This window comes from Phallusia mammillata, chromosome 8, assembly GCF_965637545.1.
Source record: "Phallusia mammillata chromosome 8, kaPhaMamm4.hap1.1, whole genome shotgun sequence".
Classification (NCBI taxonomy): domain Eukaryota; kingdom Metazoa; phylum Chordata; class Ascidiacea; order Phlebobranchia; family Ascidiidae; genus Phallusia; species Phallusia mammillata.
The window spans coordinates 11,701,369-11,725,362 of record NC_137259.1 but is presented as its reverse complement, the minus strand read 5'-3'; the positions used below and the strand labels follow the sequence as shown (position 1 = coordinate 11,725,362).

Below are 23,994 nucleotides of genomic sequence, written 5' to 3'. Positions count from 1 at the left end.
TCCACACAAACATCGAGACGGTTGGGACCAGGATTGTTGTGTAAATTCCCACAATGCTAATCCAGCTTAACACGTGATTGAACTTGGTCGACAAATGCTTTAATACCGGATTTCCGTACAGGGCACGCTGGCGGCACCAAAGAAAAGTGAAAGTGCTGAGTAGTGACGCGGAGTATATGCTGGCTGACAGGAGAATTGTGACGTTGCACATAAGCTCGGATTGCCAGAATGTTACGAGATACGTCTGAGCGCAAATGACGTATAAAAGATCCCAGATTGCAGCGGCAATACAAATGCGGTGGAGTCGAGCACCAACCAATTTGCGTGAATTAGGCTTGGAACCTACAAATAATACAAAAATGCGTGAATGTCATTGAGTTACAAACAAACCAAAACGTAATTAAGCAAAACCTTTAATTGTTATGAGGCAAAAAATGTTGACAGTTTGTTTAGGAAATTTTAAGCCAATCAATGATTAAAATGAATAATTCATGACAGATCACCTTCAAATTGCCTCGAGACTTTTCCGCGCGTTAGATCGTCCATGACGAGTCGAAACAGGACGTATGCATACACAGCTGTTGACAGTATCACGAACACCTCTGTCAAGATCCAACTTCCGTACGTATACGGCATAGGTTGAGTGACGTTGGAGTCACGGGTGCTGAAGTTTGTCAAGTGGTTCATAACTTTATTTTATTCAGTACGAGACAACGTATAAACAAACTAAAACAGTCTGAAATAAAATCTTGCTTCTGTCAAACAGGAGTTTCATAATTTTGCCGCTTTTAAATCGGAAACGCATGATTATTGGCTAAGCCTATTCTCTTATAGGAGAAGATTAGGGCTGACCTGAAGACCCCTGAGATTACCTCAATTGTTGAAAACCGCGGTAACCATTATGTTACCAGTGAAACCAAAATCGTTTTTGTAACCATGGTTAAGGTTTCGCCCTTAACCACAGCAAAGACGAACAACAGCAAAAAAAACCTACAATATTAGTAAAAAACGGTAGAAATCATGGCCCAAAACCGGTGCCATCCGCATACCGTCTTTAATGCTTGATGAATAATCAATAGGGATTATCATGTACCTCATCCATAAGTAATTCGGAATCAGCACATGCTAATCCAAAGCATCTGATTGAAACTGCCTTGCATTTAAGGAGACAGGCGGTTAATGATGCGGAAAATGTTGACTTTATTTTCACGACCTGTAGCCAATAATCTTTATGCCTGCCAACAAACGTTCGACCGTTCATGTGCGGAATTTCGAACAAGTATGTGTTTATTATACAGACAACCCCAATCTATTTTGCCGAAATCAGGTTCAAACGAATCTTTTACTTCCACTGCACTGTTGTGGATATGACAATTAAACACCGACATCGTTTCTGTTGCTTTTTCAAGAATTGAACAATTTTGCGTTACTAAATCTTCTGCCCTGCAACAAATTAGGGCGTGAAACCGAATGCGTCCATCTATTCCCCAGCGCATAAGATAATACTGTCCCACGTGGCCTCATGGATCAACCTGAATAAGCCGTATTCTGCTTTGCAAAACGTTAAAACGCCTTCAACGGTTATGCGGGACATTAACACCACATACTTTGTCTAAATTGAAACAGCCTTTATTACCACTTCGCAGTGGAACCATTCTCAATCCAATGATGCGTTTACTACGACGCATAATTTTGCCTTAAGCGCGCGCGCCGTAAATGCCACGATCTCCCATTTTGACGAGCCTCCTTTTCTAGGCTCGGCAGTTCCAAGAAAATGACAAACCTATGGTTTCCAGCGCAACGAGCATTTATTACAAACAAACAGGAACATTTCACTTGATTTCCTTCTAAACATTCATTGTCTGCGACAAAAGCGGCGTTAATTTACTACGAAATTGCACAAACTAATGTATAACCACCTTTGTTTAAAAGGATGAGGTAACGTCATATTATTGGTTGTTTATTAAATAAATTGCGATGAAAGGTTCTGTTTACATCGATTAAATACCCCAAAACTGTCGATCAACTTCAACGCCCTAAAATTGTTTACCGTTTTATACCTCACATGAGAATGAAGGGCCTGGGTGCTAAAAAAACCTTCCAATTTCGCAAACGTTGGTCTTAAAATACATCCATGTGCAAGTCGCATTATTTCACCTTTTCGGTTTTAACGTTCCTAAATTATGCAATTGTAACTGTACAGTGGCGTAGCCAGGAAGGGGCCAAAGGGGCCATGGCCCCTCCCAAATTTTCAAAATTGTATACTGAGAAACTTTAATGTAGTGTAATTTTGTCCCTCATCATTGTGGTTTCGTCTTTCAACTATCAAAGAATATATAAATTAACAAAAATGACTGTTGTCACCAAGTTGTAAGCTAAAATCCATGCTTTTTATATTTATGTAGACATGGAATAAATCAATAAAGCGTTTGGCTGTCCCGTCGAATCAAACTTTGGCAAGTCATGTGTTAGGTAAAAGCAAGCCTTACGCCGAGCATTAGCAAAAAGTTGTATTAAAATTAGACAGCAAACTATTTGGCCCCTTCCCAAATTTTTGTCTGTCTACGCCACTGTAACTGTAGTCATATAGTTATCGAACGATTTGCCGATCATGCAGAATTGTTTACAACGACACTATATTAGATCATTAAACAACCCCAACAATTTTTCAAAATTGCAATCATTGCTTGCTGGACTACAATTCAAACCTGATATTATTAGTGTGACTGAAACCTGGTTAAAACCTAAACAAGGCCAGCATTACAATTTGTCAGGCTATAATTTTATTTCCAACCCAAGAAGTATGCACAGAGGAGGTGGTGTAGGCATTTACATCAACAACAACCTGTCTTATAATGTTAGAGATGACTTAACCACAATGAATGAAAAAGTATTCGAGTCATTGTTTGTAGACTTCTATTATGAAAACAAACCTATAACATGTGGAACAATATACCGATCACCAGGTCAGGACAAAACTTCCTTTGATTTTTTTTAAAACAACTAGATAAAAGTATGGCAAAAATACGGAATATAGATGCTTACGTAATGGGTGACTTTAACCTAAATCTGCTGGACTTAACAAACCCACAAGTAAACTTGTTTACTGACTGCATGTTCCAAAACATGCTTATGCCCTTAATTAACAAACCTACCCGAATGACTGACAATTCTGCAACAGTAATTGATCACATGTGGACTAATGTGATAAAGCCAATTGACACCTACATTTTACTGGATGAAATATCTGACCATTTACCAGTTATGTTCTGTGGCCCTAAAAAATGTGACCTTAAACCAGTAGCACACCTTCTACAAAGATGTTATTATAAAGCAAATATAAATAATTTTATAAATAAACTTAACCTACTTGATTATGAAAAGGTAACTGATGTAACAGATGCAAACCAAGCTTTTGATTTTTTACTGACATACCTTCAAAATAGTTATGAAAAAGCTTTTCCATTGGTAAAACCAAAGAATAAATTTGGCAAAAATGAGTGGTATGATAATGAACTACGTGCCCTTAATAAGGCAAAACAAACTGCATACAGAAAATACGCTAAAAAGAAAACAACAGATAAGAAATTCCAGTACCACCAAATTCGCAACCAGTATCACCGATTGGTAAATCTTAAGAAAAAAAACTTCTATCAAACGCTGTTTAGTAAATATGCCACCAATGCAAAACAAACTTGGAAAACAATTAATACACTTATTGGTCGCAACAAACCAAGTAACTCTGTACCAAGCCTTAAGCTTAATGGCAAATCAATTACGAACGAAACTGAAATGGCCAATCAGTTCAATGATCATTTCTGTACTGTTGCAGAAAAGCTGGTTTGTCAGTTGGACACACCTAAAACCCCTTACCAAAATTATCTGGGACAAGCTTCCAAATCTTCTATGTTCTTGTTCCCAACCTACCCTGGTGAACTTAAGTCAATAATTGATAATATGGAAAGTAAACTAAGCTGTGGATTAGATGGTATACCATCAAACATCATGAAATATTTACCCCAAAAAATTATAGATTGCCTCAGTCATATTTTTAACCTCTGTTTGGAAACTGGTGTTTTTATTGAGGCATTTAAGACGGCAAAAGTGGTACCTATTCACAAAAAGGGGGATGTGAAATCAGCAAACAATTATAGGCCCATTAGCCTGCTATCAAACATTTCAAAAATTTTGGAGAAAATAGTTTACAACAGACTTTACTCATTTCTAAACAAAAATATTTTTTTTAATCCTAAACAATTTGGGTTTCGAAAAGGTCATTCCACCCATCATGCTGCTTCACTACTAATATCGAGTATTACAGATGCCTTCTGTAATAAACAACAGGCAATTGGCATATTTATAGATTTATCTAAGGCATTTGATACTATTGACCACACCATTCTATTGGGAAAGTTATATCACTATGGGATAAGGGGTGTCGCATATGATTTTTTTAAGAGTTACCTCACCAACCGAAAACAAAGAGTACAATTGGGCAACAGCACATCTAATGATTTAGCAGTAAGTTATGGTGTACCGCAGGGAAGTAAGCTTGGTCCATTACTATTTCTGGTGTATGTAAATGATTTGCCAAACTGCCTTACTACAGGCGACGCCATTATGTTTGCTGATGACACCACCCTTCTTTTCACAAATAGTGATGTAGAATTACTATTTAACATGGCAAACACACAGTTACAAAACCTTAAAGAATGGCTTTTAACCAACAAGCTGTCGCTTAATATTGGAAAGACCAAATATGTACACTTCCGCCCCTTGAACCAAAAGGCAATGCCAAAATTTAAGTTGGAAATAAATGGACAAAATGTAGCACCCACCAAATCTGTGCTATTTCTGGGTCTAACGATCCATGAAAATCTATCATGGAAAGAACACATGACAAAGATTTGGCAAAAAATTAAAAGAATTTACTATCTAATACTCAAAATAAGGCCCTTACTAACATATCATGCCTTGCATTGTATCTATCAGTCACTAATCAGAAGTCATGTAATTTATTGTATAACATGTTGGTTTCACGGTAGCAAACATCTCAAGAGTAAAATTCAAAACATCTGTAATAAGTTTCTGTGTTTTACTTTAGGAATCAATCTTAAAAATTTGGAACAAAACATGATAACTAATAAAATATTAACAAATGAACAAAAGTTTAAACTGGAATGTGCAAGGTATTTGCATAGTTGGCAAAATGATTTATTACCTAAAGCATTTGAACACTTTTTCAAAAATAAAAACTTAATTAGTGGGGTGTCTACTCGTCAAACCAAGACCGGTTATCTTTTACCTTTTTGCAGCAGTAGTACTATACAACAGTCCATAAAGTATACAGCCCCTAAATACTAGAATGACTTGAAATTTAATGATGTACCTATGTCAAAAAAATTGTTTATAAAACTAACTAAAAATTTACTACTAGAAAAACAGCAGCCAACAACACCATGATTTGGTACTGTGCACTTTCACTGCACATTCTGTAATTATATACTTAGTGTTTAAAAATGTTAATTCTTGTTGCCTCAGATAAGGACAAACAATGCTGCTTGTAGTATTCTTTTTCAGTAGCCTCATCTCCATGTCCAAGTTAAACAATTCGAACTATTCGTGAGAGGAGCATCCAAAACCAACAGGAACAGGAGTGCCGACCCAAGAAAATGTGCTGACAAATTCACTTAGAACAACTTTTGTGTTTAAATTCTTACTTGTGTTGTACAGTGTAAATAAATTTGTGTGTTTTTGTTTTGTTTTTTATTCATTTTAAATTTCGTTCGTTACTGTTTATAACGTAGTCTTTTTAAGGGTGCGGCTGCTGCGTCTGACAATATTATGTCCTTTTTTGTAAAAATTTTGACATTGGCGTATTTTCAACCGCGAGGTTTTTGCGGCTGTTTCCCGATTCCGTGGCGCTAGTGTAGTGTTTTCGTATTCCTATGTACCATTTTCATGCACGGTTTCAAAATTAATACAATACAATACAATACACTATCTTTATTGTTAAACTTGTATCTCCTGTGTATTTTGCTTTGTTTACACACAATGTGTCGAACAGAACGTACACATGATGACCGAGAACACTGTTATGCTTGACTGCTGATTGCTACAGTAATGTTGCAAGAAAACGTTTTTGGAGATGGCGACCTTTTCCATGCCGCTGTTACCAAAAAGTCGAATCCTAGTACTGAAAGAAATTTTGTTTGTTACCGTAAATTAACACACAACATCAATAGACAAGAAAGGTCATTTAACCAAAAAAGAAATCGAAGATGCGGTTTTTACATCTGACAAGCGGTTAATGATACTATCTGGATCAAAACAGTATCTTTGTGTTGGTGCAAGCGTGGTAAACCACTCGCCCACATTGCTACCAGGCTTTCTGCTGAGTAAGCAACACTAACCGACAGAGTGAAATAGATTTTGAAAGTGAGTTTAACGAGTACATACACCTGTTCATCACACCGATATTCCAGCAAAAAGGGACAAGATGATAAAGTCAAATGACAGTGTGATAAATTCGATGTTAAATTTCGTTTCCAAATTCCTGAATCATCTAACATGAGAATGTAAATAAATATTTTGTACTTTCACCCGAAAAAGCTGACAGGCGACAGCGATACGCGACAAGCTGTCTGTTGTAACCATGGTAATGTATCTTCAAGTAAGGGGAATTTTAAAAATGTTTAGCAAGTTGGGATTTTACTTAGTTTTTAGTATCCACGTCCTCAGTCAGCTGTCCATGCATTAAAAACATGAATAAGAATGAATTTTAAATAAAATATTGTTTACAATTAGTCAGGACAAAGAAGAGTTTAATGGAGTTTAATGGAGTCGTCAGGTTTCACAAAGATGGGCTTACATTCAGAACGAGGTTTGCAAAAATTAAAAGGAAAAGTATCAAAAGCATCCATTAAAACAATTCAACTGGAAGCAAGGTGAGAATGTTCTGAAAGGAAATGGATGTTTTGAAAACTAAGGCCAGTGGCAAAAAGTACAGTTTAAAAGTAAAAAGAATTTTGTGAAAGTAAATCGATATTTGCAAAGTTGCAAACTGAGGCTAGTGATACAAAAATCAATAAAAAAATTAGAAAAAAGTTTAGGTATGCATGAGAGATGGGTTAAAGATAATTTGTAACTGTTTGTCAACAAATTGGCCTGTCATAAGTGAAGAAAAAATGATTTAGTTACTAACCAATATTTTTCAATAAATATAGGTTGTTTTGAAACTAAAAATGAAGTAGTTTCTTTGTGCATGATGGCTGTGAATGGACCTGAACAAGGGTTTGACATTAGCCTACTGGCCAAATCGGTTGGTGTCACAAAACCAGACTTGCCTTCACAACAAAGTAACAAACAAGGCCAAACATCTTCCAGAAAGAAGCAAAGAGATGGACGACTGCAGTCCAAATTTGACACAAGATTAGGAGATGCAGCATTAAGACAGGCTGTGGAAGGTGGTTATCTCATGTCACCAACGAGGGCATTTTTATTGGACAGGTAGAAATATTTGTACTTTATTGTGTGCATAGCAAGCATTGAATATTGACAAACTGAAAAAAGTCTCCAAATATATAAAAAACAACTTTTCATGTTTTGTTTTTACTTTTTCTTAGGTGTAAAACATCAAACCAGCAAACCCGGTCACTTAAGGAAATTGAATACATTCACTTAACCAACTTTCACGTTCGAAGTTTGGGACACATTCAGTCATGCCGACATCTAAGAGTTTGCATACTTCATAACAACTACCTGACAAGATTTAATGCTCTTGAAAATTGTCCTTGTCTAATACGACTTGACCTGCACAGTAATCAGGTACACAAATACTTGCCTTATTAATTTAGTCCAGGCATATACATCTTTAGGCATATAAATTCAATTAAATTTTTAGATTACAAAACTACCAGATGAACAATTCTGGGAAAAAATGGAAAGTTTGCAGGTTTTGAATTTACATGACAATGGAATCGGAAAGCTGGAATCTGTTCAAGCTCTTTCTGCATGTCCAAGTCTTGTTGCTCTCACACTTTATGACACACCTCTGAGCCTTAAACATAACTACAGGTTTGCTGTATGTCATTAATCACCAAAAACAATTTCATTTTTCGTGATAATGATTGGGTTTTTTAATGTAAAACTAATTGTAACTACACAGAAACTTGTTCACTTTCTTTGGAGTTACTTTTCATGATTTGAATACTGAATTATAAACATTTTTGCAGACATCATACTGTAAATACAATTTGGTCACTGAAAGCAATTGATCATCATGTTGTTGGTGATGAGGAAATCATAGAGGATGCAATTTTCTCTAAGCGTTTCATTGCTTTAAATCCTGCACTAATGGTTGATTTGTGCCCCAAGGAAACAGAGGTTTGATGATTGCTCACATAAGTCTTTCTTTCTGAATAAATGGACATATTTTCAGCCTGTTCAAGAGAGAACCATTGAAATGGAAATGAAAACTGTAAGGAAAATCCTTTCAGACATAAACCAAATCTTAGTTCATGGGTCTCCTGTAATTGTCATTCAAAGATGGATTAGAGGACATTTGAGTAGAAGGAAACAGAAAATTAGCTTTTTTGAAATAAGGTGGCAATTGTTTTTTTTTACCAGGTTACCAACCTGAACATCAATTGTTTAAGGCAGTAGTTCCCAACATTTTTCTATGAATTTCTGGTCTAACATCTCAAAACATGTTATTCCTCCCTAATGCTACCTAAACCATAAAAAGATCATTTAAAATTGGGTCTTTTATCAATTATAAAGGTCATGCTCCCAGAGAATATGAGTCAATCTACAAGTTACATGTAAAAATTAAAGTAAACATTTCCCCTTGAGTTTTCAAATTCCTTCCCAATTGGGAACCACTGGTTTCATTTTGTTCTAATGTATAATATCTATTTTTTGTTTTCAGTCAAAAATTGAAAAAAATGAGCTTACGATCTCAGACCCACACCACACCTGGTGGAAGTCAGGCTGGTGAAGCAATAGGTTTGGATTATGACACTTACCTGAGGGTAAACTTTTATTCCCTAAAAATCTCTTTATTTTGTGTAAACAACAATTGATCAGAGTTTGAGGCAAATCACTGCATTAAAACATAAGATGTTGACAGACCTTTTATGCAGATACACATCCAGTTTAAAAATCCTTACTAACTATCTAATATTTAGTACTACTTACTGGATTGGGCATTTTTTAAACTTAATTCAAATTACAAAAACCATGATTGGTTCCCAGTTGATTTATTTGCTGCAGGTCATAATGGCATAAATTTTTGTTCAAAGAATCGCAGACCTGGATCTAAGACTCCAAGTGGGGCAGCTCACACACAACCAATGACCCCAAAACAACTGGATGCCAATAAAACTGTTAGTTTGTATTTTGACAATAATTGTAAATTATTTGTGAAAGAAAAATATAACAAAAACATTATTTTTTGATTTAACAGGATAACAAAGAAAGTTTAATTCTGAAGGATTTTCCCACTTCACTACACATAAATTTGGCCAAGCTAGAACAAAATGCCTTGCGGTCATTTGGTGGGGTTTTAATTTCTGTTCAACCTTTTGAAATGATTAAAGTAAGATCTTATTGTCTTTATAAACCACATGATATCATGTTTCAGACAATTCTCCAGATGAAGGGATCACAATTCATGTGCACCATGAATCAGGATTGCCAGCCAAGTCTTTGTTTTCTAAACCACTTACTGTGACATTTCTCCAAGATGAACAAAGAGGTTGGATTTTTTTACATTGCTAGTACACTTTATAATTGTGAATAATAGCCAGAAAAGCAATGAGTGTTACACATGCTGCGTCCTGATTTCACCCCTTTAGAATTGTAATTTAGTAACACTGATGTCCGTAGCCATATACCTGAATACTTTTTTGTATGAACCATACATATGTAGCAGTGTTTTATTGTTTCTCCAATAATACTGTACACCACTAGTTTGTTTAGTTTTTAACTGAGGAACATGTTATTTGTTGCAGTCTTTGACGTAATAAATATATTTTTACAAGAAATAAAAAGAAAGTAATATATTGGCACATACCTAGTATTACATGCAAGTATATTATGTTTTTGTATCTTATTTGTTAATTTTAAATTTATTAAATTTTAAGATTCGCCTCAAAAATTTTCTGCTCCTGTGTCCACACCTGCGACTGCACCGTCAAAAAAGCGGGAACCAGTTACAGTGCAACAAATGCTGGGACCCACAAAGGCACTTGTTCGCCCAGGGCTTAACCAACCCCACCCGGTGCTCGGTACATTGATTGAAGGTGGCAGAGACAAACAGATGAGGGAAGTGGCTGTTCAATGTCAACCCGACGTGGAAGTTCCGAACCACGAGTGGCGAATACACGACAAGGCGTTTGAGATAGGCGGCGGAAAACCCACTCTGGCTGAGGTAAAAAGCAACAAGTTTCAGTGGTTTTGCAAATAATCAACTCCAAGCTGTGTTTAGTCGTTACAACTTACACTAGAGATAAATACTCGGTTTGCCGAAGTTATTTGGCCGATTCGACCCTTTATGACACAAGCTGGAAGGGTAAAAGATGTCTTTTCTACTTAATATTGCATAAAAAGGAAATTATTTCGATTCGATGCATCTCTACATATAACCATGTCTTGCTCAACTGAAAGTGCAAAAACTTTACACAAGACTAAGTGTTTTTACAAATTAAAAACGTTTTTATAATGACCAGATCGAACCGACCCAAGAACATCTGATCATGAATCGTGAGGCAGGTCGAGATATTCGGGAGGCAATCGAATATTGGCATGAACAGGAATATTCAAAACCAAGGCCACAAGCGAAGAAACACAACCCATCACCCAGAGTAAAATGCTTGTATTTACTAACTGATAAATATTAGCCCAGTGGTTCCCAAACTGTGGGCCATGGCCCAGTACTAGGCCACCAAGACATTTTCAATGGGCCACAGAGCCATTTGAACAGATTCTACTGTTTTGCTATACAGTAGATATTATGCGCTTTGTTTTGAAAAACATAATATTTGCAAATAATTCCGAATCTTGTAGCCAAATTTCAGGAGCATGTATCTCATTACAAATAAATTGCTAGAAACCATTTCGCCTGTTTTTGAGTTATTGTTTTGTTTGTGCCCAAATTTACAGCACGCGGTGAGCCACGAATCGCTATTAAATAGACATTTAGGCCACAGACCAAAAAAGTTTGGGAACCCCTGTATTAGCCTGTATACACTACAGATTTTTTTCTAAGGTGACAAAATAATAAATAAGCTGTTGCTGCCAGCATAGTTTTCAGAGAAAACTCTATTGTTCCATTGTTTTTTTGCAGTTGCGTGACAATGTGAGCTTGGCGACGCTTATGGCTGTCTCGAAGGCGTACAGGGACAGGGACAAAAACGATCTGATCAGTATGAAGGTTGATAGAGTGATGCGGATTCAGCAGGAGAGGATGCAAGCCAAGCACATTGTCACTGCATATAAGGTATTCTGCATGTAAACATTTCTACGTTACAAAAATTAGCAATTACCAACGATTAATTCAATTAAAACATGTTTTTTTGATTTTCGGCATTATGCTTTATTATTGGTGGTTTATTACAGTTCATGTACCATAACATTTTTAAAAAAACGTCCTGACGCCACTTTCTTGACTAGCTGAATCTGCACAGTCAAAATTGGCACCGATGACAAAAGACTAAAAAGCTTTTTTATTCACAGGAAGAAAAAAGAAGTACAGCGATGAGTCAGCGACAAGAAGATCGACTAAGAATCGCCGAAGCTCTTCAGCAACAAGAGATTAACAAAAACGCTTATGTGGAATATGTAAGTTGTAAATACTACGTGTAAACAATCTAAACATATCATACTGTGGATGTGCGTCAAAGCCAGTTTCCGACTTGCTCAGTTTTGCCAAACTCTCTTTTCTGTGAATAACTCGTGCTTTAAGACTAGCTTATGAGCTATTTTATCAGGATCTGACATCTTGTGTTTTTTTACAAATGTAAATCAATATAAAGTTTTCAGGTGGTGTGTTCTTTTATGTGACGAACATGTATATCATGCAACAAAAATATTCTATTTCGCCAGGCCCAAGAAAGAAAAGAACGTGCCTTGCAACGTCACCGTACACGTCACGCCGAGCTGATGTTTGCGTCAGATTTTGGCAACCAGCATACGTCAGTGTCAAACGCCTTGATACGTCACGACCGCCAAGCTGCAAAGGAAGATGTGAAAGCTGACAAGGAAGATATCGTCAGTGGAGTGAAGGTTCGTTTCCTAACCCCGTGCTTCTTGTCATTCATAAAATAACGAGTCAGCGATTTCTTAACTTCCTTGTGTAATGGAGCATATATTTTGTATAATTTTGCATGTTCTGCTAAGAAGGGTATGTCATCCTTTCCCCAAAACCGCTTTTTTAAATTATTTGAAAAGTCCTTCTGAACTTATAGCAGGCGTGTCGTCAAAATATGAAAGTAGGTGTAACTTTATGATGACAAGGATTTTGTAAATTTTGTAATACAGTACTAATTAATGCATCTGTTTACCTTGAAACCCAATTTTTTGTCGGGAATAATTACGGGGTATACCAAGTTTGTAACATATTGTTTGATGACAATTATGGCGATTTTCTAGAAACAACAATGCGAAAAGGTGATTGCTAAAAAATGTTTTTTTCCAACAGATGCAGTTGTCGGAGCAAGCTGAATTGGTGCGACGTTACATGGAACATAAGCAAATCTCCCGGCAAATGAAGTCGGGCCAGGAAAAATCAAAGTTTGATACACAAATTCTTCAGGAAACAAACGACCGATTACTTGCCGCTAAACAGAGAGTTGCTGGTATCAAGGCCAGAAAAGCCGCTGTTCAGGTACAATGCCTCGATATTATTTGTAAGTTTTTTTTTTAAGAAAGAACAAAATATGTTGCAGTAAAAGTTTTCAGGTCCAATACCCGTTACTTGGCAATTTGTGTCGTTCGCTACCTTTTTCTAGTTTGGATGATAATTTCCGAATATGTTGTCTAGGCCTTTCACCATAGCCTTCCAGCCACTGCTAACGCCAGTTCATGGCCAGTGGTAGTTTCGCGTAACCACCCCCAGCAAAACGATCCGGACAATCCCAACCACGACGCTCTACCCAAAGTGAAAACCTCCACCGCACCAGTGTTGCGAATCCACGAAGCTGATCACGTGAACGACACGCTTGAACTGCCACCGGTCCCGCCATTTCCCTCTGCAAGTGGAGATATGGTGTCACCTCGCCAGTTGTCCAACGTGTCGTCCACTCTTGCCGTACAAAGTTAACTGCGTGTACGGTTCTAGACATCCTGTTTCTTAGGGTAATCAGTGTTCATTTTTGCAAGCTTTCTTGTCAATAAAATACTATGACCGTACAAATTATTTTGACTTCCAATGTGTATTTAGATAATGATTGGCTTAAAAACATCTGGGGCTCGGGTTAACGGATGTCAATAGTTTTACAAATCCACATCAAAAATTATTTGTAACTCAAGTTTTTCCCGAATTAGGAGAAGATCCGGATTACCTGAATTCGGTGGAACTAAGGTTTAGGGGTTAAATAAAATTTGCTTGAATGTTTATTTGATATGTTATTTCGGTCTAATCAATTACTTAGGCCATTATATTTAAACCGAACTTGTGCTTGTAAAAACGGTTTAATGAACCACTGTGACACAACATAAGCAGGGCTGAATTCGCTGCAGCTTAAAATCTGCAAATTTTACTTGAAACTTCTTCTGGTAAAGCTGTATCTTTATTCATAATTTCGATAAACATCCAGATAAAAACAGCCGAAGCGAAACAACAAAAAACGACAAAACCTTCACTATAACTTAGCAACACAGTGCTAATAAACTAACCGCGCGTTCAAGCCAATAGACATTTTTTAGATTGTGGCGCCAGCAGATATAAAAATAAGCAACTTCAAATTCTTACCTACACCATTTTGCTTCAGCACATTCGCGTATATAACTTTTGCCCTTTAAGGCAACCCAACATGCAATTTTATGATTAATCGATAAAAAAAACTGTGCGAAGCAAAGAACAGTGACCAGCATACACGAAAGGGTGATTTTATACACATGAGTATTTCTGAAACTGCCAACAAACTCTAAGCAACCTCATAAATAAATAAAACAAAAGTTGATTTTGAAGGGGTTCGCGGGCTACGTTGAAATATGACGAAAACATAGTTTGGAATGCCTAGAAAAGCCGAACCTAAAACGACAATAGTAGACCGTACGTTTGCAAAAGTTTGGGACAAACAAGCAACGCTAGGAACTTTCATAAAGTTTCAGCAAAGAAAAAAAAACGCAATCTGTCGATAATGGAGGTCAACCAGTCGAGGCGTGTACTGGAATTTAAATGTTTACACAGAAATTGTTGTGCCTATACAGACAACGACAAAAGTGAGGTTTGGCAATAGTGCGCTGACAGGAAACGGTTTATCGTGTTTTATGCTGCATGGAATACAATATCATCAACTCGAAAACATACTACATTATCGCTCAATCAAAATTTTTCAGGTTTCGATCGGGTGAAGTTGTTCAGTCAGACCTAAAACCCAATCAAAAAAGTGAGACGATTCCGCAGGTCTTTGGGGTTAAATTTCCGGCAAATTGTACCACCAATGGAGACCATCATAAACCGACTTCAAAACAGAGACAAAACCCCCGGCTTTACTGCTCCGTCCATGTTACTTCCTCGGCGGGTTGGCCGTCTTCGTTCTTGCCGCCGTGGACCCACAGATGGCCGTTAAGCGATTCCTTCTGCGCAAACCTCCTGCCGCACACGTGACAATCGTACTTCCCACTTCCTTCGCCCTGGTGCGACTCCATGTGGCCAACAAGATTCCGGTTTCGTTTAAAGCCCCGCCCACAGATCGAACACCAAAACCTAGATTTAAAAGTATGAAGTGCGTGCACGAATTCTATTCGAAAAAACAAACAAACAAACAAACAATATGCTCAGTAAGTCTAAAATCAAACTATTTAGCGTGAAGACGATTACATATTAGCCTGATAATGATAACAAACTATTTCAAAACAGATCACCATTTCTACATCTTTAAAAAATTATCTTATGCAATGCGTTATATTAATAGAAACATTTACAAGTGTTAAATATGGTGACAGCACGATCTTACTTGAAGTCGTTGTCTTGGTTTGGTTCCACTTTCCTGCAAAAATATCTGGTTAGAAATTGCATCAAAGTTCACCAACCATACACATTAAGTCGAGTCAAATAGATCATTTATAAAAATATTACAAACTCTCCGTGCTTTAAACGATTTTATTTATTTTGTTTTGGACGGGAGCTTTATCACGAATTAAACACATTACTGCGGGTGCCGAGATGGTAAAAAATGCATATGTTTTTAATTAAGTTTATACGCGCATTTGTTGTATAGTGTGTTTTTAAATAGCTACTCATTGGGAATTCTGCAATATTTGCCAAAAAGTGTTTCATGACACTAAAAAAGTTATAGAGCGCTGTAAAATAATAATAGCATTAAAAGATCGTTTCAGATCGTATCAGTTTAACATAACTGTAATGGGTTTCAACCGCAAACGCTATGTATTTATGCCACACCTGGGAGGGGCGACTTTGGGCTTTCTCGCCTGGTATTCGACACGGGCGGGATCGCTTGCTTCTGCCAGTTGCGCAGCGTTCATCCCGTGCATGGTAGATGCATGGCGCCGCAAGTTGTGCAGATTGCGAAATGGTTTTCCACATTCCGGACACGAAAAGCCTCCTTCAATGTAACGATAATCCCCCACGCTTCCACCAGGCCCCTTCTTTTGCTATAAAGCATTTTTTTAATTGACATGATTGTTTTTTACGAATTATACGTATTTGAACATCTACATAAATTTTCATAAAGACCATATTTGAAAGTGGCTTTTGCTTTTGTAACATTTTTGCACAGGTGCATATATTATGCTTTTAAAAAAGGTAATAGCAAAACATATTCCTGTGTTTTCCTGACATATTAAATTATAATCAAATGTAGTTTATTTGCAACTGAAAGTCATTACAGATGAAAATTAGAGCTATAAGAATGTTTTTAAAAATGGCCTACAATTTGATAACATGGATTTTGCTGAAAACCATAAAAATGATGTCTAAAAGAAAGTCTGGTCTGAATTTTAGCTAAAAATTGACAAAATTGAAGTAGAGCAATAAGAATATTTTGAATCATTTCATTCATGGAAAACGGTTTTATACAAGAGCCAAGAAAGAAGAGTCTGATTTTGATGCAAAAAGGAATTTTGAGCCCAAAATCCACAAAAATAAAAACGTACAGCAGCTGTGTGTATGAGAACATGGCACTTGAGATTCCACCTTCGATCAAATCCACGTTCACACAGAGGACACTGGTATTTTCCATTTGCCCCTCTCATGATGTCATTCACCACAACAGGACTTATTAGTGATTCAGCTAAACAAAACAACTTGTCAGATTGTAAAAAGGAATACAAAACTCTATAAAGCATTTATGTAATGCATGTGGTTCTGGAGGCATATTTGTACTAAACTGCTCAAAACATCTGGAAATTGAATTACTTGATTTACCTGCTGATTTATTTCGTTCCATTGATGGAGTTACTCCCGTTCTTTTCTTTATAAACCTTTGTGGTTTTAGGTTGTTGCCATCAGCATGATACTAACCAAAAACATTTTTATAACAAACAAATCATGTATAATTTAAAAAAGATGCTGCAGTAGTATGTTTTGCAACAAGCAAACAAACCACAAATAATGAATTAACATTGTTGAACATAACAGCAAAATCAATTTTTAATCTATTGCACAAACCTATATTAATTTTTAATAGTGGCAATAAAATACATACATACACCTTCTTTAGTAATGCAGTTTAACTTTAACAGTGTAGACATACTGACTTACATCAGATGATAACTGTTCAGGGTGTTCATCCTTCATATGGGTTTGAAGTGCTTTTAATATCTGAGCAACAAACAAACAAATTAAAACTGTGATGTGAAATCAAATAGGCAGCCATTAGTGCACCAAATGGGTGTACCTTAAATTCCTCTCCACAAATATAACAAGTCATTTCAGTTTTGTGTGAATCTTTGTGTTTCCAAAGGTTGGATTGAAACTTAAAGTGAAGTCCACAGATTTCACATCTGAAACAAATTGTGTAAAGATAATACAGTTCATATTAATCAGGTAGCTAACTGGCTCAATTTATCACACCAAGTTATTTAACATAATTAGCTAAGTCACAAAAACTTTTCCAAAATCTAAGTTATAAATTACATGCAAACAGCAGAGCCATGTCAAACCAGCATCCAATACAGCTTGGTAAAAGTATATGTCAAATAAACAAATTAATTTGAAACCCCCATTTTCCCCTGAGGCCCATGAACCCTTAAAGGGGACCATAAGAGCAAACCACCACCAGTGACATTAAACCATGTTCAACTTCAAAACCTTTAACAGTTAAATGCCGACGTTTTTTAACTCATCAAAAATGACCACAAGAAATACGTATTTATGCATTTGTGTCACAAAAAAACTAAAAAAAACTATTTTGTTACAAAAACACAACCTATTACTAATCCATAATTGTTATAATCAAAGATAAAATGTTTAACAGGGCAGATTCAAACTCCACATTTGTTTCTTCAGCATAGCATCTAACAATATATTTCAAGGCTCTGTACTTTTTCAAGTAAAACAATTTAAATGGACAATTTGTTGACAAAAAAAATCTAAAATGTAAAAAACAAAAGATGCCATGCTGTTATGTTTGTACCTGAATAACTTTTCACCAATGTGAGAGTGCATGTGATCTTTAAGATCGGATGAGTTGAGGAAAACCGCTCCACACACCCGACAGGAAATTGAAGTTTCAGATTCATATTCTTCAGCAACACCAAACAAACATTTAACAATTAGATTTTTGTCTTCATTCTAAAGTGATTTAAAACATAACACAAAACTTATCCAACCTTCTTCATCATGGTACTCCCGATTGTTCACTGCATCACTTTCAGTGTAAACAACAGGAACTGGTTGGTACATATTGTTGGGTGTGAGATGGCCTTCTGGCTTTGGGGGCTCGCGGACGGGATTGTCTACTGAAATGTGGGTTCAAGGATTACTTTTAAAATAAATTTACATCCAGATACATTTGGAAATGTCAAAGATATTGCCATAGAGCTAACCTTCTGTTTGCATTGAATGAGTGTTGTCAACCTCAACTTCGGCAGCAACAGGAGTTTCAGATAAATCCTGCTCAAAATCTTTTGCAGGAGCCCTTTACATCAAAACAAAGGATTACTACAGTTGCTGATAGTTTTTTAATGATAGAAAATTTACCTGGCCTCATTTACAATATGTTGTTGTTGATGTTGGTCAATAAAATCTGAAACATGGGATATGTAAACAAAAGTATTTTAAAACAAAAATATTTTACTTGACATACTTTGCTGATTTGCTGACAATTCAGTGACTTCGGCTTTAACAGGAACCCTAAATAAATAAAAAAATTATGTTTAGTAATATAATAAAAAACAATGCATGAGTAAAGGAGTCATGTATAAATAAAGGAGGAATGCTATGCTTACTTATCAACAGTATAAAAAAACTTACCCTGAACCATCCTGAGGATGAGATACTGCTGAAATAAAATTATGAGATACATGGTTATGTTAAAAGTGGTGCATTTTAGTAATACATATACTTAAGCAAATAGTATTAAAGAATGGTGGCTTTCCATTGTATTGTTGATTACTTGGTAAAATTTATTACATATATATATTAAATTTGTTAAGATTACAAGGGATATATTTTTGTCACCCATGCTTCCCGCCAATTTATAGCATATTTGTGTCTGCAAGCAGAAACCTATGGGTCTCACATATGTGTATATAAACAGTAGCACATTAGTAGGATGTGATCATTTTTAATGCTAAATTTCCTCTTATAGCTGCAAGTACCAAAAAAATATGTGCCCTCTTCTGGGAAGGAGCCCATTATAAATACCTTCTTGATGTTGACTACCAGGAGCAGCTTCTAATTGTGAAGGCTAAAAGTATGAATAAAAAGTATGAATGCTTTTTGTACTAGAAAGGTGGCTTTCTAAAATACTTCCATTTTGTATATTCTATATCCTATATTACAAATTTACCATACACATCATTTGATCTACACATATGATTGCTTTTGCAAGCAAAAACAAATGGGTCCCCACACGCGCATTTGTGCGGATTTACGGAAACAAATGTTCCGGTTATTTTTAGATTTTTAAGGAAAAACTTTCAATAGGCATTAACCCAACTTTAAGTTTTGTCAAAAAAAAAAAAAAACAGCAAATAAGAACGGGATACCGTAATTTTCCATGCATAATGCGCCCCCGTGCATAATACGCACCCTAAAAATGGCATGTCGATGCTGGAAAAAAGCCTGTACCCATGTATAATACGCACCCAAACTTTGACTCTTACTTAAGTCCGTAAACGTAAAATTAGTTGAGAAAAAAGATCATCTTTGGGAACAACCGGATGTTATTCTGCCGGTCAGTATCACTGCGCATGCGCTAGCAAACTCGATAGAGAAGAAATGTTTCGGATTTGTATAGGGTACATTGTGACAGCAAACGAGCAGGTGATCGAGCAAGCGTCTGGATACGAGAGCATTGTGTTCGTATGGAGCGTGTTTGAAGTGAACAGCAGCCATCTTGATGAAACTGCTAATTAAACTGTGAATTGAAACCAAAGACTACCAAGTAGAGACTGCACACTGCGTTTTTTATTAAGATCGGTTCCGCTTGAACGCACCCAGTAAGATTGCGGCGTTTACAAATGGAAAAGGATAGTGTCGTCAATTATGAATTTTACTGACTAAGTGTGTTGGGCAGGATGGCTGAATATGATGCATGATTGACAACAAACAAGAAGAAAGGTGTGATTTCAAGTTTTATTTCGAGGGAGATTTTCTTCAAAAATTGTTGTACCCATGCATAATGCGCACCCCAGATTTTAGGACGTCAAGCTGAGCCCTCCCGCTCTGCATTCATTTGCCTTAACCGTAAACCAGGGATGTCCAACTCGAACACACCGCCATGCCAATTTTGGTTTTAAAATATACTCGCGTGCCAACGTTTGGTACTTTTTCCAAACCATGTCTTAAACGTCTTAATGGTATGGACTCAATCCGAAAATTTTGCCAATATGTAAAACCCTAATTAATTAGAAAAAAATATGTCGTGAAATGCGAGTAAACTTGTTTGTGATACTCCAGAAACATTTTATTTCATTTATGCGACACAAGATACAAATAGTTTGCAACGGGGCTCAAAAAACGACCAATTTAATCAGTGAGTTTGTGTAACCTTGATACTGATAATCTTTACTAAATTTGGAGAAGAATCAATAGAAAAAAATTAATTGCCTGATAAATCCTAATGTTTATCATCTGAATGTGCAAAAGCTTGCGTGCCATTTTCAAATGCTCTGCGTGCCACGTGTTGGACACCCCTGCCGTAAACCAATAAATTACTCCATTGAGATGTGATACTTCTATCTGACTGACAGTGTACACATATTATGGACTGTAAAAGTAACTATTTGGCCGATTAAGGCCAAATTTTAAATACTACCGCTCTGCATTCACCCCCATTAATCGTAAACCAATAAATTACTCCATTGAGATGTGAGACTTCTATCTGACTGACAGTGTACACATATTATGGACTGTAAAAGTAACTATTTGGCCGATTAATGCAAAATTTTAAATACTAAACGAATAACCTACTGCATATAATTGTTTAACATTTTAGCACATTAGGGCTTGTATTTCTGGCCTAAAACTTATTTTTTCGGGGTTTAGGGGTGAAAATTGGTGAATCCAATAAAAAGTTACAAAATTCTTTACAATACTATACATTGCACCAACCAACAAAGCATGAAACTCTCGGATTATGTACTTTAGTCAGTACAGCTGTTTTTAAAAAAATCGTTTTGGGGGCCTGTGGGTGAACCGCTGGGTCAATCGGGATCAAACTTCAGGAGGATCCAATTTGGATTATTAACTAACATCTCTGTAAATTTGAACACATTCAAAGCACTCTTTCTTGACCAAATGTGTCTCACAAACCAGCGTTAGACAGAAAAAAAGAAAAAAAAATACGGACAAAAACAATATGTGTCCCCTTCAGGAAGGGGACCCATAAAAATGTGCAAAAAATAAATTTTATCAAACCTGAGAAGCCATGCTTCCAACATTTACAGTGCTACTCCTCCGCAAAAGAATTGCCATCAGGTCACCCCTTTCCCTCGTGCAATATTCCATAACCTGAAAAGATTTTATAATAAGTACTAGACCGATAGATTAGCAAACAATGTATATATTATTTTAACTTACTGTTTCTGCATTCAATGCATCAGCAGCACTAACAATTTGTTGAAACTTAGCATCACTTAGGCTGGAAATATCATTCAACTTCCCAGAGTACAAAATTTCCAAAAGGCACTCAAACCCATAATAAGTTACACCAACAAGTTGTATTGTATCCAATCCCTGAAAAACAAACACAGAGTAATTTATGAAAAATGTAAAATAAGACCTTGATTATTTTAAAACTATTGGTGACAATTAAGAAAAGTTGTTGTTTTAACACAACAATGAAAAAACAAATGTAAATATTCCAACAAAAATGAAATAACTGTCCTTAAATTGCTTGTGTATATTTTAATAATATACAAATCTGAACTAACAGAATTTCAATAACTTGTCATGATTACAAGAGCATAGACATAGCTGGAAAGTTCAATAAAATGCAAACAAATTCTCCCTTACTTTGTCTGAAAAGTCAATACCTTTGCCCCTGGGTCAAAAAAGTTTGATTTATGTTTTTAGGGTTTTAGGTTTTTTCAAAGTATAACTATACATTTAACTTAATACAACAGTAAAGATGGTATTACACAAATTTTCAAAAAACAAAAACAAACAAATCAATAAAAGTCACATGTTGGTAACCAAGGTTTCATACTGGAATGGAATGTTATACCAAAACATAAGAAATGATTTTTGGCTCAAATACTGGAACGAAATACAGAAATAAAAAATATTCTGTACTGAAACCGAACGAAATACTGTTAAAGCTCCAACAATGTACAACCTGTTTGACTTTAACTGACAAATGTAAAGTGATGTATGAACTATCCTTGACAGTATTTGCTGTCTGTTGCAACTTTTTTCCTTGTTTGTTTAATTGTAAAGACCACAAAGAGAGGATCTTTTGTTAAGACCACAAAATAAGTAATTTCAGTTAGACCGGAACAAAACGATAATATCGGTACCAGAACGAAATGAAAATATCGGTACCGGAACGAAATACATAATTTGCTGAGAACGAATAGCGTATTTTGTTTTGTTTCGTTGCGGTATGAAGCACTGTTGGTAACTGTTTTGTAAAAAAGACAAATGAAAATAAAAAGCTTACATTAATTTGTGAATCAAGTTGTGCGGAAGCAGCTGCCAGGATACATCTATGTACAAAGTACTGCTTGTCCCCAACCAAAACCTTTAGGTCACAATATTTTCCCAACTTTTGTTGTTGATAAAGTGTGTGCACAACAAATGCTGAATGAATTAGATCGATCTGAAATCAGACAAAACAACATTAAAAGAAATTACGCACAAATTGAAACCAACAGTTTATTTTAGAACCAATACAAACAAAGAGAAACAACCTACACATTATTTCATTAGTAAACATGCCGGTCTGTTTAATCGAGTTTATACAGATTCAGTTTTACAACTGTGCTTTCTTGATTATCCATACCTCGTTTAGCCATCATCCAGTCTGCAGAGTATGGCAGGTGCACGCACGATTTAGTTTTGAAAAAAAAGTTTTGCACACCGAATTTTCGGCGTTGTACGCAGAAATTTCGCATCAAAAAGGCATTAATTGTCCTATGTTAAACTCTAGCGCTTGCTTTGCGCCTGCTGAAATTGGTCTTGCACGCGAATTTACGGGTCGTGCACGCATGGGACAAATAGGTCCTGCATGCGTGAGATCTCGTCGGGAACTGCCATGTTCTGCAGACTGGCCCATCATTAGATATTGAATTATATCTTGTAACCATACCCTCATGCCGTACGGGGCAAGCTTCACACCTCAATTAATGTACATCTTACAGTTTTAAAATAGCCTAATATTTATATAAATGGCAATGTTAAATGTAAAATTACAAAAAAAAACTGCGACAGTTCAAGTATATATCATGTGAAATACAGACAATTTATGCAAACAAAGTAGGCCTAAAACTTTTTAACAAGCTTAGATTTATGTTATTAAACCTATATAAAATTTCTGATACCAAATGGAATTTTCCCCCATGTTAGTTTGTTATATATAGCTTAAAACAACTGTACGACTTTAATGTCAAGATATGCAGTGTTAATTGACAAAGGAAAATACCTTTCTCTGGCCAAATATTTCATCCAGCTTCTGTCGCATGCTATTTGTTTCCCAAGCTTTCTTTTATAAAAGAAAACAAGATTCAAGGAACTTGAGAATGAGAACGCAGAAAGCGACGTCGACAATTATTTCACATTTATTTGTTTCAAACGAGCTACATGTATTTTGCTGTTCATAATAACGGCGTTACTTTTAGTCAAATACTACTTGCCTACATACACAGATCAATTATATGTCCAATGTACCTTGTGACCAGCAGTTTACATGCTGTACAGAGCCGTACGGCATTACCAGTCAGTGACGTCAGCAGGCCCAGCCTTGTCAAGCTGCTGGTAGAGAGACCTTTTTCTCTCACACTTCGGCTGCGTTTTGCCATACGTGTACAAGTTGATGGCCGATGCTTACGACCAAGGTTTGACTTGACAAGAAGATTACACTTTATTCATTCTACACTATTTGATCACCGCATTGATAACCATTTAAAGCTGTACAATACTTT

At 36.1% G+C, this 23,994-nt stretch overlaps 2 protein-coding genes across 5 annotated transcripts; one reads left to right on the top strand and one right to left on the bottom strand.

The window, feature by feature from the left end:
• Positions 1–7,198: 7,198 nt before the first annotated feature.
• Positions 7,199–13,408, top strand: LOC145205230 (uncharacterized). 2 transcript variants are annotated; one of them, XM_080077899.1, is made up of 16 exons: positions 7,199–7,509; positions 7,626–7,827; positions 7,904–8,076; positions 8,235–8,385; positions 8,441–8,604; positions 8,930–9,032; positions 9,303–9,386; positions 9,467–9,557; positions 9,644–9,757; positions 10,146–10,432; positions 10,731–10,865; positions 11,348–11,500; positions 11,737–11,841; positions 12,106–12,285; positions 12,701–12,886; positions 13,043–13,408. In XM_080077899.1, exons 1-16 carry the CDS (start codon positions 7,265–7,267, stop codon positions 13,319–13,321), a joined length of 2,652 nt encoding a protein of 883 aa, XP_079934025.1. In that variant the 5' UTR covers positions 7,199–7,264; the 3' UTR covers positions 13,322–13,408. The 2 variants fall into 2 exon arrangements, with proteins under 2 accessions (XP_079934025.1, XP_079934026.1); XM_080077900.1 differs by having other exon boundaries at positions 12,701–12,908; positions 13,043–13,125.
• Positions 13,409–13,768: 360 nt separating this feature from the next.
• LOC145204468 (zinc finger and BTB domain-containing protein 41-like) lies at positions 13,769–23,896 on the bottom strand. Of its 3 annotated transcripts, XM_080077034.1 has the most exons (19): positions 23,741–23,896; positions 23,496–23,555; positions 22,515–22,673; positions 21,434–21,589; positions 21,272–21,364; positions 19,055–19,097; positions 18,662–18,689; positions 18,495–18,541; positions 18,389–18,434; positions 18,235–18,326; positions 18,019–18,147; positions 17,823–17,931; positions 17,085–17,190; positions 16,949–17,008; positions 16,613–16,703; positions 16,342–16,478; positions 15,629–15,840; positions 15,183–15,215; positions 13,769–14,932 (listed from the first exon to the last, which is right to left on the bottom strand). In XM_080077034.1, exons 2-19 carry the CDS (start codon positions 23,532–23,534, stop codon positions 14,716–14,718), a joined length of 1,797 nt encoding a protein of 598 aa, XP_079933160.1. In that variant the 5' UTR covers positions 23,535–23,555; positions 23,741–23,896; the 3' UTR covers positions 13,769–14,715. The 3 variants fall into 3 exon arrangements, with proteins under 3 accessions (XP_079933160.1, XP_079933159.1, XP_079933161.1); XM_080077033.1 differs by lacking the exon at positions 23,741–23,896 and having other exon boundaries at positions 23,496–23,734; XM_080077035.1 differs by lacking the exon at positions 23,741–23,896 and having other exon boundaries at positions 18,662–18,686; positions 23,496–23,734.
• Positions 23,897–23,994: the final 98 nt, after the last annotated feature.

Bases quoted from the DNA above. Each gene is read 5' to 3' on its own strand.
- LOC145204468 (XM_080077034.1), bottom strand. From the start codon at position 23,534: ATGCGACAGAAGCTGGATGAAATATTTGGCCAGAGAAAG. The intron at 21,590-22,514 runs GTAAGCTTTTTA...TTTGTTTTTCAG, and splicing joins AACTTGATTCACAAATTAAT to GGATTGGATACAATACAACT. The intron at 18,148-18,234 runs GTTAGCTCTATG...CCCACATTTCAG, and splicing joins TCATTCAATGCAAACAGAAG to TAGACAATCCCGTCCGCGAG.
- LOC145205230 (XM_080077899.1), top strand. From the start codon at position 7,265: ATGATGGCTGTGAATGGACCTGAACAAGGGTTTGACATTAGCCTACTG. The intron at 7,510-7,625 runs GTAGAAATATTT...ACTTTTTCTTAG, and splicing joins AGGGCATTTTTATTGGACAG to GTGTAAAACATCAAACCAGC. The intron at 9,558-9,643 runs GTGGGGTTTTAA...ATCATGTTTCAG, and splicing joins AAATGCCTTGCGGTCATTTG to ACAATTCTCCAGATGAAGGG.